We start from the raw sequence: 14,760 nt of genomic DNA on the forward strand, positions 1-14,760 counted from the left end.
GTTGATGAACCCCATAGATTTTGGTGCTCATATCATGAATATTAATGAGGTCTCAGGGTCAAACGTCAAAATCTTCAAATTACAGTAACTTGGCAACCACACGTTGGAGTTTCTTCAAACTTGGTATGGTGGTATTGGTAGACCACCTGTACAGGCTGATGTGACTTGAAATTGATACTATGTGCATTTATGAGGAGGTGTGGCTTTGCATTATTTAGGTTACAAGTTAGTATGATTAATGACTTCACAATGCAATTATTGATCTTGCTTCATCACTACATACTTGGAAGTATACCCTGTTAATCAAATAAATAGGCAGCAGCAAGGAACTATGAAATGTTTTCATTCTGGTTTATTATATGATTCTGTCAGCTGTTTTGTCTATGTACGTTTGCTGTGCAAGTGCTGTAAGGGCTGGTCAAAGTGCAAAAAAAAAATTAATTGGGGGAGGGGGAAAGAGTTGCTTTCTTGAGTTCTTATTATCTGTTTGTGATGCATTAATTTAGCAGTCCATACCTGTATGTTTCATGCTTAATTTCAATGGAGTGCATCACCTTGTAAACACAACCAGCTTTCCTTGATAATCAACAATCATTATCAGCCATTGTGATTGGGAGGGTAGGAGGCCAATGTACTAATCATTCTGTCTCCAAGCTGTCTTTGTTGTTGTTTTCTGCGAAATTTGGTAAATTTTTTAAGGTACTATTTGCTTCAGTGGAGAGCTTCATTTATGAGAGATAACGTTTGATATGAGACTATTCCGTCTGTGTGTTATTACTTCTCTTTGTCTCTATATGTGGGTGTCCATATGGTGGTACATTAATGCCCACATGTTTGAATTGCAAGGTGTGTACCAGTGTCTTTTAGTCAGGAAATGTGAAAGCACCTCCCATTTGATGTATACAAGATCTACAACAGCAGAATGCTTGTATTTGACACATGCAGTTTTACAGCAGATTTGGCAAAAACAAAACTCATAATGAGAGAGCGGTATATGTCAGGTTTCTGTTTCAGTATCATGATTGTTGGCAGACTATTTATGGTTTTGTTTATATTCCTTCTATTATATTTAAACATGCAGTCACCTTTAAGAACCTTCACCAGATTTCTATATTCTCTTGTAGCTAAAAGTCATTCCAATTATTTATTTTTTTAATTTTAATTTTTGTAATTTTTTATAGGCAACCTGGTGATGACAACAAGATGTTGGTCTGTGATATTTGTGACAAGGGCTACCATACATTTTGTTTGAGTCCTGCTATGACAACTATACCCAAAAATGGCTGGAAATGTACAGTAAGTATAATGCATTCAATGTTCATTTCTTTGTGAAGTTTTAAGAATAAGTTGCATTTTGTGAATCGTCATCCCCAAATCCCACAAAGCCAAAATGCGAATGTTGGTGGAGAAGCAAGTTTCATCATTAATTTGGTCTTAACATTTATCTTCATTTAAAGTTTTTTTCTTAATTAACAATTTTCAAGGTCTTATGAATCAATGCTTTAAAGTACAATCTTTAAAGTGATTATTAAATTTAGTAAGTCAGATATAAAACTGCCTGAGTACCTCCCACTTTAATCTGTTTAGAGGACTTTAACTTCAAGATGTCAGAGACCTGTGTATCAGAGTCGATACTTGATCCATCGTTGACAAGCTTACATTGTCTCCTTTGTTTATCATTTTGATATAATTTGTTTACAGTATATTTTACTTCTAAAGTTTTGTTTCGTTTTTCCCCAGAATTGTAGACGGTGTGCAGATTGTGGAGGGGACAGTGCTGGCAATAACCCTAGTGCCAGATGGCACCATAACTACACAGTGTGTGATGCCTGTTACCTACAGAGGAATAAAACATCTATGTGTCCTATATGCAGGAAGACTCTCAGACATTTATCAGCTAAGTCAACGGTTGTGTGCAGTTCGTGCCAAAGGTGAGTGTGATGAGAGACATTTCATAGAAATATTATTTACAGGATGTGGTGAAAGAATTTATTTTTTGGACAGTGCTGCTGAGCTTCTGGGGGGAGGAGGTGGGAGGAGGGTTTATATTTGTTCCAGGGTTGTTTATTCTGTGGAGGTTCCTATGGTTTTCATAAATAAATTGATTTATACTTACTCCCTAATCATCTCCTCCCCTATCAACAATCACCCCCTTCTTAGCATAACATGTGGCCTCCGGAAAGTAAATGATTCTGCTAGCATGATAACGCCTTCAAAATCAGTGATTGGAAAATCATTCTGATGATTTCTACCAGAGAGAAATGTACAAGAAGAACACAGTATAAAATATCACAGGTTTTTGTTATGTGTTAATTGAATTTGCCAGTTTTACATATTGAACCAAATTATCATATTTTTCATTGTCATCATCATCATCATCAGACACATCCATGCTGATTGCGAGGATGAAGACCTTGTCAGCAATTATCATCAGCTGAAAACGGCCGGTCACAGTGCAACATACCAGTGCCCCGAGTGTCGAAGCAGGCAATATTCAGGTCCAGAGATGGAAACACAGACAGTAGACACAGATGGTGAGTCCTGCGTCCCTATTTGCTTCCCTTTCTCTTTAAAGTTCCCGGCAAAAATCTGTGATAGGTCTGGTCAATTGTCACCGACGGTCCATTCACTTTTGGTTGTCCATCTAGCTTGTGATGATGAATATTTTCCGTCGTACCGTTGACTATAAATTGCAGGGATGATGTGACGATGACCGTGCCTCCTATCTAGAATTGGTTGTCGTTTCCAGTTTGCCTTCGTATATTTGTTCACTGTATGTAAAGATATACGAGAGAGCTTATTCAAAGAAATAAAAAAAATCGTAAAAGAATTCACAACTTGTAACGGGTAAATTCCCCATATGGAACTTGTTCAAGTACTGGTATACCCCTTTCTCGGTATTTGCTAACTTTGTATAACTTTGACTTTTAGCGTCGTTCAATGTTGCAGCTCTGCAATGTCCGTCTTTTACAGGGAGTGCAGATACCAAGAGTCCTGCTTACTCGAGGTCGCCGAGATCTCTCACACCGGTCCAGGATGACTCGTTGCAATCAAGCCAAGACTTTCCTTTCAGTGCTTCCAGTCTGTGTGAAGACAGTGTCAGCAGTGCAGATACAGATACTTACAGCCTAGAAGAAAAAGTAGAGAAAAAAGAGGTCAGTAAAATACATATACCACAGTAAATGAACAGTTTAATCTTATTGTTTTTCTTATCCGTGTGTGTATGGCATCTGTGGACACTTTGACGACAGCGCTTAGATACGTGATGTAGCTTAAAAGTTTTTGATGGTCATCTGTGAAATTGAACTGATGTTTGGAATATTTTTGTCGAAAAAATACAATATTTTGCAGTATGTGACAAAGACTTATGATGTAGCAAACCCTGGTCACAGTCTTTATATTTTTTATTTCATATGTAAATTCCAGAAAGGAAAATGATTTCATAAAACTTGTACCAGTAATTTTTAGTTATTCATTTTGAAATATGACTGTAAATGTCTTCTCCTCAGGACCCCTTGCCAAGTCCTTCCTTTCAAACATTTTCCACTCGCCGTCATGCCGGTGGAGGTAAACCCCTGGACAAGATGAGTCTGTTAGTTAAGTTCTCCAGCAAGAAGCACAGCAAAAGGGTGAGGTCATTTTTTATTGAATAACACCACTTGGTATAATATGTGAATATTTGCAAGAATATTCCTCATTTATGTATTTGTTTATTTCTTTGTTTCTTGTTAAAGTAGATAAGAGTTTCATGAGAGAGATTAAAATGGTACGCGAAGGAGGTCTGCTGAAACCTCAGTAGGCCTAACGTTAGCATATCATCTGTAGAGACACTGGAGAAAACAGAATAAGCATCAGGGGTGAAAGTAAAATGCTCCATGTGTGGGGATACAGCAACCCTTCTTTTCCTAATCTACCCCCTCAACCCCCTTCCCCTGTTCATCTTAAATTGGTTAACCATCATGCACCAATGCATTTATAATAAACACCTACCATTTCTTTTTGAAGAGATTAAACTCCTCATTCAGAGTTACTACCTGGGCAGAACCAGAATAGAACCAATAAGTTTCTTTGAAGGCAGAACTATAACTTGTGTTCATAATTAGCCTGTCGTGTTATCTCTTTCACCTTCCATTCTATTTCACCAAACAATTGTTCCTTTTCTTGATTTCACCATATGATCATTTCTAGTCGTATTGCGGTTTTTATTGGCTTTTTTTTTTTTTTTTCTTATATTTGTTGTTCTCCTTTTCCCCATGTAATCCCTTTTTTACCAGATTATATATTTTCTTCTTCTCATACAGAGAGAAAGAGAGAGAAACCGAGAGAGAGACAGGTCATATTTGGGTCTAGCCAAGAGGAAGTCACGCAACTCAAGTGGTAGGAGAGGACCACGCCCTAAAATTAAGAATCTACTACCGCCAGATGGTTCATCTCAGGTAAGATTCCGGTCAATGCCACCTTTGTCTGTACAAGCACTTCCTAAAACATGAGTGAAACTGTATTAAGGAAGTTTGTGTACCTGATGTTTAAGTGATTGTTCCCCTTTGTTTCAACAGGAAGCTCATGATGGTGTCATTGAAAAGATGCCCGAGAAATTAAAGGATGACGAGGATGACTCTCCGATGCACACTACCATTGTACTCTTTCCAACATCTGATACCTTTACATTTAATCAGGTGAGAAGGCTCCTTTAAATCAAACATGTAGGGTTTTTTGTTATATTTTCCTTTAAATTTTAGCTAATAGAGAGACTTTGTGAACCATTTTAAACAAGACCTTACTTATTCTTCACTGCAATCTGAGAGAAGTCTTTCCAACACAAAGATATGACAGCTTTGAGAATTCTTGTGTGTGAAACTGGGTTTTGTTGAGGTTTCATTGAACCAGCCAATATAATTTTAAGCAAGTAAGTTTAATGAATTCTGGTATGATGAGATGAATTTTCATTTGTGTATCTCTGTACAATGAAAACTTTGGCTTTGATGGTAGGACCCTTGAAGACTTTTCTATCACAGTAATTTCTTAACGTGTTCCTTTATTTTTCCATTTCTTTCTTGCATAATATCTATCAAGCCAACTTCAAGATACAATATATTTTATTACATTCAAGTCAGAAAAACTATAAAAATAAAAATTTGTAAGAAGGTATGATTGTAAAATAGGTAAACATTATGTATCACTTTATACCCTCAATATGTCATCAATTTGTCTTTTAGGACATGTGTGTCGCCTGTGGCAGTTTTGGGCAGGGAGCCGAAGGCAGACTTATCACTTGTTCTCAGTGTGGACAATGTTATCATCCCTATTGTGTTAGCATAAAGGTAAGTTCTTCTTCTCATTATCATGTCATATTTCTCTTTTTGAAAGCCTTAATACAGAGATATCTATGAACATTCTTGTCCACAGTATAATGAAGTAGTTGGTAGTGAATGGAGTAACCCTTTTCTGGATAGGAACACAGGTGATGATGATGTTGGTAGTTATATTTGATTTAGATCGGCATAGGTGTAAGGAATCGTTTCAGTGGAGTTATTATAATAAGAGTCAAAGGTTGCATGTAATTTGTTATTCTCATAATTTAGAGGTGTTTCCTATTGTTTCTGACCAGTCTTTCCAAGTGTCTGATGTTTCAAGATATTGCAAATCATTCTTGGAAAACCTTGTCATCCTGTCTTGATGTCCTCCCTCATACAAATGTGTACAAATTATATCTCCTCTCCATGAAAAGATCTCAGTTACAGGTGTTATATATGCCTACCGAATTATCTGTAATACATTGTATGAATGATTATGTGAGTTAAACAGAGCTTTGTCTTTACCATTTTTTACAGATCACAAAAGTGGTGCTGTCAAAAGGCTGGCGGTGTCTAGACTGTACAGTGTGTGAAGGCTGTGGTAAGAATACTGACGAGGCCAGGCTCTTGTTATGTGACGACTGTGATATCAGTTACCATACTTACTGTCTGGATCCACCTCTCCATGTAGTGCCAAAAGGAGGATGGAAGTGTAAATGGTGAGTTCATCCTCTGAATTACACAAAGAAAATGTTGGTTTCTATTATTAGACAACTGTATACTTTGTTACATCTGTATGAACATAGTAGACATGTATGGTCATGAGACTAATGTAGTGTTAAAATTTGTTTCATTGATAATGTGGTATACCTCATCTCTTCACTGATGATGAGGTGTGCCTCATATCTTAACTGGTGATGTGGTATTCCTCATATCTTAACTGATGATGTGGTAAACCTCATCTTCAATAATAGTGTGGTATACCTCATCTCCTCACAGATTATTGGTGTACCTCATATCTTCACTGATGATGTGATGTACCTCATCTCCTCACAGAGATGATGTGGTGTACCTCATATCTGCACTGATGATGTGGTGTACCTCATATCTGCACAGATGATGTGGTGTACCTCATATCTTCACTGATGATGTGGTGTACCTCATCTCCTCACAGATGATGTGGTGTACCTCATATCTTAACTGATGATGTGGTGTACCTCATCTCCTCACAGATGATGTGGTGTACCTCATATCTTCACTGATGATGTGGTGTACCTCATATCTGCACAGATGATGTGGTGTACTTCATATCTTCACTGATGATGTTGTGTGCCTCATATCTTAACTGATGATGTGGTGTACCTCATATCTCAACCGATGATGATGTGTACTCATCATCAATGACAAGCAATCCTTGCAGGAAATGTATTCTTAGTAATATTCTGTCATTAATAATTATCTGTGATACAAGTTGACTGTGGTAGGTTGTATTTTATTTACAGGTGTATACTCTATGTCAGTTGTCTAAAATGTGGTGCAACAACTCCAGGAATCAACTCAGAATGGACAAGCAATTACACAAAATGTGGCCCCTGCGGGAGCCTCCACACATGCCCCATCTGCAGAAGAGATTATCATGGAGACGACCTTATATGCCAGTGCACCCATTGTGAAAGGTTAGTCACATGACTTCACAGTGCTTCATTTTTAACTTATTGCATGATCATTGCATGTGTGTTACATGTGTTGGTATCTCTTGAAAATTTTGAGCACTAACTGTAAAATCAAAGAGTGCCTCAGATGATGTTGGTCTGATGGAATAGTTTAGTGTTCTCTGACCTCCTGACAACGTAAAAAATCAGCCATGATAACGCAACTTCTACTTGTATGTCGTTGTGGTAAAATCATACCATGTGACCACCGTGTGAATTTTTCTGTCAACCTGTCTGTGACATCCTAATCTGTTATGTTTCGGTTTGGTATGAACATACGGTGGTGCGTTGTAAGAAAATACAACAGTGTTTAACATCCAGGGTAAAAGGTATTCACTTTATGACAGCAGGTGGGTGTTTGTTTGCTTTTTGATCCATTGTATTTGCTTTACCTTATTTATTTGGAATCTATATGTGTATCAATGGGACATATGAGGGTGGATATCCCATTGTATACCAGATGCATATAATGAATGAAGGTGTGATTTTTGGTCCATTGATAACAAAATCAAATACTATTAAACATGACAGAAATGAAAATAGAAATTCCAAATTTAAGCCTTTTGGTGTTCCAACTTGTATCTGCATTCCATTAGCATAAAGCATAAGAGTAGCATAAACTGTTTCTGATCTCCGCATGTGGGCAACAACTTTGCCAATTTCGTGAGGATTGACACAGCAAGAGATCATAAGTTCAATTGATCATACTACTGGAGTTCCCATTTTCTGTTCTAAGTGAAACGATTAATTTTGCGTGATAAAGACTTTATTGTATACATTAATAATTTAACTCTGAAGGGCAAAGTGATAAATGGCACCAATTACAAAACAGAGAAACTTTTCAGTTTACTGTGCAGTCCGTACCACAAATGAGAACCCGAGGGGGGGCCCTAGGGGAAAGATTCTATACCTCTACCATTATGTGATTGGACAAACTTTCACAATGTTTTGATGGAGAAGTTAAAGAAGGGCTCAAGAGATACTGTAATTTGTCACAACATGTTTGTCTTTTCTGTATTTTTATCGAGAACTAGGATTGATTGTGTTGCTGAATCTATCAAGTACAATTAATTTTGTGGTAGTTGGCCTTTTTTTCTAATTTTTTTGTGAACTTTTTGTGTCCTCTTCACAGGTGGCTGCACGGCGCATGTGACGGCATGTACACAGAGGAGGAAGTTGAAAAGGCTTCATCGGAAAAGTCATACATGTGCGGACAATGTAGACCGTTCTTCAGGGAACCAACACCTCCACCCCCACCCCCTCCCCCAGAACCAGAGAAACCTCCATCTCCTGTCATCGTCAAGATTCCAGTCAAGGAACCAGGTGGGTACTAAGTCTCAGTATCAATGTCAATTCTTTAAAGCAAAGGCTCAGAGGCAAAATCGTTTTGTAGCTTATTAAAATGTAATAAATTCAATACCTGAATTGCTTTTTGACTCACAATACACTTTTTTTCAGCATTTTCCTTGAATTAGTATTCAAGTTTGAGAGAACATAGTGTACCAGATATTGTCATATGACCCAAAGTGCGGTGCCATCAGACCGACTCTTTTTGCCCTCTTAATGTCTGTTTTATTTGGCCGGCCCTGTTGTGTAACATAGTTTCATTTTCCAATACATTCACTCCAGTGTTTATATTGCAATTTTCTGCATGTACCACATGTAGCTTTTCTCCTTGTTCAAAATGGTGCTTTTAATAGACAACGTTGGCCGTTGATGTCAGTAACAGCTTCAACCCTGATGCTTATATATATATACAAATTAGGCTAGGCTAGTTGTTACTGCTACGAAAGTGTGGTAGTGTGGTTAATATTTTATGAATTTTGTTTCTAACAAAATACTAATGAAATACTATGTTTCAGTGTGTGAAAAAACTGCTATACATCTTTGCGTTTGTGTTTAACAATTTGGCCGTTTTGGTGTGGAATACCAGATAGATTATTCCCAGACATTCTTTGCAAAGATTTGAAGAAACGTTGCAACATAATGCAACAGGTAACAACAATATAGTTTGAAGCTTATCCAATGGATGTGATATGGTATGCTGCAAATGCATTCACCTGCTTTAATCTATCCTTGATCTTGTTCTTCCTTCAGTCCCATCTCAGCACCACTCTGCGCCATTCCCACCGTCAGAGCCAGTCAAGCCTAAGATACACGAGCTTGAGGGTGTCGGTCTGACAGAGTCAGGTTTCAAGCAAATCACAAGTTTAGCACTACCTCCCATGCCCAAGAAGAAGAAAATGCCGAAGAGTATGAAATCAGGGAGCCTGGAGATCCTGAAAACTTTAGCTGATCCCAACTCAGATTTATCAAACTCCACCAAAGATATACCAATGGATTTAGGTAAGTAGAAGTCTACCTAGGTTTGAAAATAATATCCCCTATCCCTTTCTTTCATTTTCCAGTTCCACCCCACCCCCCACCCAACCAACAGATGTCACAAATCTTTCACAATTCTTTCGCCAGTCATAGAGGTCTTGACATAATACAATTTTAAGAGGTTACAGGTAAAGTAACCCCAAATTAAAAGACTTTGGCTTCCTTCTTTTACCAGGATCAAATTTACCAATGGCTCCAGACAAGTTACCAGACCTTAGCTTTATTCCGGAAGTAACAAAGGAAAAGAAGAAGAGGCGGTGCGGTCCAAAGCCCGGTAAGAATGAGATGGGTCAAGTCGTGAAACGGGTCAAAACTTTTGCACGATCTGTTATGTGCATGTTCTCTACCCTGTTAGAAATTGATAACATCTCTGTGGAGTATCCATCAGAAGGTTTCAGCTTGTCAATAATTGTTACAATTTGTCTTGTCAGGTATCGGTGGTTTTATTGCTCGTCAGAGGAAGCCCTCTAGCAAACCGAGGAGTACTTCAACGGACAGTGAGGACTTGCGAATGACAGAAGCTGCAATGTCAGGAGAGGCTGCAGGTGAGTGCTGATGATGACGACGATGATGGACAAAAAGATACCAAACATTCCATTCCACACCCCTACCCTCCATCCTGCCCCCTCGCCCCCCCCCCTCAATCCACCTGAATGACATCACACAGTGAAAGTTTGGAGAATGTCAGAAGGCATGTGTAATCTACTATGAAGAGTTTTGGGCCTCATTAATGCTTATTTTGAAAGCTAACATGTACATGTTTATTTTGTTCGATCTACGGATTAAACTTTACCATATTTCTCAACAACGAGAATGGAAAAACTTTACCACATTTATCTACTAAAGAGTACGGATTAAACTTTACCATATTTATCTACAAAGAGAAGGAAATGTTCAAGTCAAGTGTAAGAGGAATTTTTTTAATTAATTTACGAAGACTAACAAAAACAGTTGATGAAACATATTGTCCAATCTTTTGATTTTTTGAATTGGTTTATCTTACTTAGATGGTGCAGAGGCCTCAAAACACTCAGGGAAACATGACAAGCAGAAGAGGAAAAGAAGAACTAAAAATGTCAGCGAGCTAGAACAAAAATTCCCATCATATATTCAGGTACGTATTATATATTTAAGTAGTGGTTGCATTGGAAGGTACTGTGAGTAGGATATTACTGTGCAAACAAACCTTTTCCATCATATGGGGAAGGGGTGAGGGGGAGGGAGGGGTAAGATGGGTGGAGGGATTAATAGATCTGACAGCTCTACAGGCAAATTTGTCCGTCTGTTACGTTTGAAATATCCTTTCAGAAAAAAGTCCCATGTACAATTGTTTCAGATGATTAATTTTCAGATGAAAACATTCCTTCGATATTATAGGATTCTGCAGACTGCATTAATAGGGTTAAGTACCTCCTTGTGGGCCGCAGCATGCCTAAAATATATGGCAGCAATCTGCTCACGTGTGATATAAACCAGCCCGATGATTCTAAATTAGACACATGTACATTATGTAGAAAGCATCAAAGGAGTCAATGTAGCATGTTGATCAGTTGAAGATCACCAGAGAGGTGATAACATCAGTGTTGAATGAGCTTACAAAGATTTATTGTTCTGTTCCCCTCGGTGTTAATTGCCTTATTTTATTCGAAAATATTGCGCATAAAAGCTTGCATTGTGTTTACGAACTTGGAGTTTTCTGGAGAGTTATAAACGGGGAGTTTGCATGTCATTTTTGCTCAACAGGAGGCTTTCTTTGGTAAATCTTTACTGGATCAAAGTAAAGAGAAGACAGATGGTACAAGTCTTTCTGGGGAGGATATTAATCCTTCTCTCCAAACATCAATAAACATATCAGATAAGATGAAGAACAGTGACAGTAAAACAGGAGGCCTTGGCGATCCTAAACAACAGGTAAAAATATATGATCATGGCAAGAAATTAACATCTGTTGATGCATTCATCATCCTAAATGCTATTCCTTATTTATTGCTCCAAATATGTGCCCCAGTTTTCCACATTTACTGTGCAGATAACCTCCAAATATACAGTACATCATATCATCTACTTATTTGATTTACAAGTTGAAAGAAAATATCTTTTGAATGTGACACTAACCGTCCCATATTGTTTTTGTTGAAAGAACAAGCATGGGAACTTTGGGTTTACTCTGTTAAGAATGTTGTTTACTTGCCAGTGTATACCAAGTTAGTTTCTTCAAATTCTTTAAAAGAGAAAGTAGATATTGTCACCTGTCTTTACCTTACTCATGTTTAACGTCATGTAAAGCAAAGCGAGTCCTTTGGATTTGTCATTTCGTCCCATCCATCATATCTCTCATTGACATAAGGATCTCTGACAATCAGTCAAATGACATCATATCCTCTCATGTTTCTTTACTTCTAGACACCAGGGCAAGATAGTGATTTAGGTGGAGGTGATGACCCACTCAACTTTATACCCCATGCTGAAATAATCAACATGTTAATAGGAGACAACCTGGAAAAGACAGACCCAACAAGTAAGCATTTGTGACTTAACTTTTTTAATATAATCCAAATAAAGGATTTCAACGATGTCTTGATTGTACCAATGTATAATATTATCTGTTAATGCAGGTGTTCTTTGTAGAATTGATATATTAATTGAACAAAACATGAGAAATATAAGAAAGAGTTCAAAACTGTTTAAAGAATATTTTAATGGCCGTAAAAAATTTAACATCTTAAGAATTTTGAGAGAATTTACCTTTCTCAAAGCAGAAAAAGCGAGCTTGGAGAAAGAAATCTGAAATCAGGGCATTTTGCTACTGACCCATAGAAATTTAAAATAGTTTTGACTGAGGTTGTTTCATCAGCTAAATTTCTGTCTGATATCGCTACATATTGAATGTTGATATTTGCAATGTACGATCTGTTCTCCTTGAAAGTTACCTTTTTTTGTATTTGAATTTTATTTTGTAACAACACAGGTCTAACGATGCCTTCTGTCGAGGGTGACGAACAGACCAGTCAGCCCCAGCCTCAAGGGAACACTGACGCAAGTGCTCAGAGCAACAACCCAGACCAGATCGAAGAATTGGAATCCATCTTGAACTCCAACCTAGTGCAGATGGTTCCCGAAGATGGTAAGCATTTCAACATTGCTATATTTCTTTTTTATTCTTATTGACCCTATGAGTGATCATCGGAAATTCTAACATCTGGGTGAAATTTAAAATCTCTGTCAGCTTTGAAGCAACTGAACATGGGATTTAAACTATTTTGTTAGGTAGACACACAAAAAAGTACCAGGTAGAGGGGAGAGGGTGGCTGTGGATGAGTGGACTATAGATTGTATGTACTGTATGTATATATTTTAGATCCTATTGCTAGCAGGAACTCGCGAAGAAGCCTCATTGGTTTATCAAAGCCGCAAGCTGACCAAAGTCAGTCTCTTAGATTCATGTTTAGCGTCCATGACTGTGGATTGTCAATTGTCAACAACTCTGTAACTACAACATACATTAATCTTGGAGTGACTTGAAGTGGGGACCTTACGATTGGAAGGCACTAGTGTTAACCACTGAGTTACACTCCACATATTAATTATAGGTTAATGACAATTATGAAACCCATAGAAGACAAAATGAATGACAATTTTTTTTTTTCATCAATTGTTTTCATTAAAGGTATGTTATACACTGTAAGTTCTTTCAAATTAAGTGTAACATTACAACTTTGAAGAATGACATATTTGCAAGTGTACATTTAATAGTAACCAGTCTTAGCCTTAGAAAAATTATGCTTATTCGCATATAGTATCTTGACACCCAGGACAATATGAGCAGAAACAAATTCAGTGTTGAAAAAAAGAGTTGCCAGAAAAGCAGAATAAATATGTTTTAGACGCCTATGCAGTAGTTTTGAAGACAATGATTGATTCATTGTTCTATTGTACTCATTTGTCTCATGGTTTTTTTCTTCTTGTTTCGATGAAAAGCTTGTTTATACGGTGGTACTGCGACAAAAATGTCTTGCTTTGTGAAGACAGCCTTTTCATTTGTACTACTTCAAATGTGAATTTATTTTCCCCCTTCCTTTAATGTCTGCAGACTTGGTTCACATGGACGGCAAAGAGGTTGAAGATCTTTTATCGGGGGTACTGAGTCCCAATGAACAAAATCAACAGCACTCAAGTGGAGCAAGCAATAACTTACCACCCAGCTCTGGTAAGGGGAGTTGATTAATGCATTTCCAATGTGTCTTGTGTGAGAAGGTGCTTGTAGAAAGTGTGTTGGCTGTAAGTTTCATTTTGAGGGCAGTATTTTTAAAGTAGCCAGCCCATTTACTTCACCTCAGATTCCTAAAATCATTTACTTTTTTATCATTCTGCATGAAATTACTGCAACAGGGGGTTTCCTTCTGAATATTTTCACTTTCATTTTTGATCTAATAGCAGCTGCTGCTGCTCCACCTCCTCACCATCCAGTGTTGCCAGGACGACCTCATCCTCCCAAACTCCCGTCTCTTCCAAATATCATTCCAAGCACTAAATCTACCAGCCAAGGATCTGATGTTACAAGGTAGGAAAGATCACAAAATTCTTAATAAAACGTTTCCGTCTTTCTCTTGTTTGTTTGTTTCTTTTGTTATTGTTGTTTTTTTTTTAAATTAATTTTGGCAGTCAGCCAATGTGATATTTATTTTGCAAAGTATGAGTCTTCAAATCTATTTCTTGGAAAGGTTTAACTTTTGTGACTGCAAATTTCCATCAGTGAACGACAAACTGAACAGATTTTGTAGGATGTAATTTGCTTGTTACTCATATCCTAATATACCTATATGGTTTTTTTGTAAAATTTCGGGAATAGTCCACAGCAACTAAAAGCATCAGTTTCCAGGGTCTGGAAAGTTGTGAAAGGTTCAAGAAAAGTGGCCAAATTTCCTTTTCATGGTGGTTTCAATCTGTCTTTACAGCCCTGCATTCAGTCCAGATTATTCAGAACCGCCCAGCCCATGGCCCGGTCTAGCTGAGGGTGGGTCATCTCAGGACAGCTCTACATCTCAATCAACAAAAAGTGATATCAGCTCCCAGAAGTGGGAGAAAGATGAGCAGCTGGGCCAACTAGCGACCATATCAGCAGTGTATTACTGTAACATTAACCATCCTCGCCTAACAGAGGAATTTCCAGGTATGTTTTAACGCTTTCTGATACCAGATTTTCCTAGGATCGTAAAAATATTTATACGTATATTTCTCAGAGTTTAAGTGTTGTTTAGGTACGAGTGAAGACAAAAGCGCAGGATTAAATAGACCAATACCCCAAGGTCAGAAGCTAGACAGGTTAATTAAACATAATTTTGTACATAATTATATGTTCTCTTTCTCATCAG

At 37.6% G+C, this 14,760-nt stretch overlaps 1 protein-coding gene across 4 annotated transcripts in view; it reads left to right on the forward strand.

The window, feature by feature from the left end:
* The window catches only part of LOC139966514 (histone-lysine N-methyltransferase 2C-like), a 58,397-nt gene that overhangs the window by 17,439 nt on the left and 26,198 nt on the right, over window positions 1–14,760 (forward strand). For 2 of the 4 annotated variants that reach the window (XM_071969604.1, XM_071969601.1), the window contains exons 10-30: window positions 1,182–1,296; window positions 1,741–1,931; window positions 2,383–2,534; window positions 2,950–3,155; window positions 3,510–3,629; window positions 4,302–4,436; window positions 4,557–4,676; window positions 5,217–5,321; window positions 5,832–6,013; window positions 6,797–6,970; window positions 8,139–8,329; window positions 9,104–9,352; window positions 9,564–9,662; window positions 9,820–9,933; window positions 10,396–10,502; window positions 11,132–11,299; window positions 11,792–11,906; window positions 12,357–12,512; window positions 13,479–13,595; window positions 13,823–13,949; window positions 14,344–14,558. In XM_071969604.1, coding sequence (XP_071825705.1) covers window positions 1,182–1,296; window positions 1,741–1,931; window positions 2,383–2,534; window positions 2,950–3,155; window positions 3,510–3,629; window positions 4,302–4,436; window positions 4,557–4,676; window positions 5,217–5,321; window positions 5,832–6,013; window positions 6,797–6,970; window positions 8,139–8,329; window positions 9,104–9,352; window positions 9,564–9,662; window positions 9,820–9,933; window positions 10,396–10,502; window positions 11,132–11,299; window positions 11,792–11,906; window positions 12,357–12,512; window positions 13,479–13,595; window positions 13,823–13,949; window positions 14,344–14,558 — 3,158 coding nt within the window. The remainder of the gene's footprint in view (window positions 1–1,181; window positions 1,297–1,740; window positions 1,932–2,382; window positions 2,535–2,949; window positions 3,156–3,509; window positions 3,630–4,301; window positions 4,437–4,556; window positions 4,677–5,216; window positions 5,322–5,831; window positions 6,014–6,796; window positions 6,971–8,138; window positions 8,330–9,103; window positions 9,353–9,563; window positions 9,663–9,819; window positions 9,934–10,395; window positions 10,503–11,131; window positions 11,300–11,791; window positions 11,907–12,356; window positions 12,513–13,478; window positions 13,596–13,822; window positions 13,950–14,343; window positions 14,559–14,760) is intronic. The other 2 variants (XM_071969602.1, XM_071969603.1) reach the window with 2 other exon arrangements.

Source organism: Apostichopus japonicus, chromosome 4 (assembly GCF_037975245.1).
Source record: "Apostichopus japonicus isolate 1M-3 chromosome 4, ASM3797524v1, whole genome shotgun sequence".
Classification (NCBI taxonomy): domain Eukaryota; kingdom Metazoa; phylum Echinodermata; class Holothuroidea; order Aspidochirotida; family Stichopodidae; genus Apostichopus; species Apostichopus japonicus.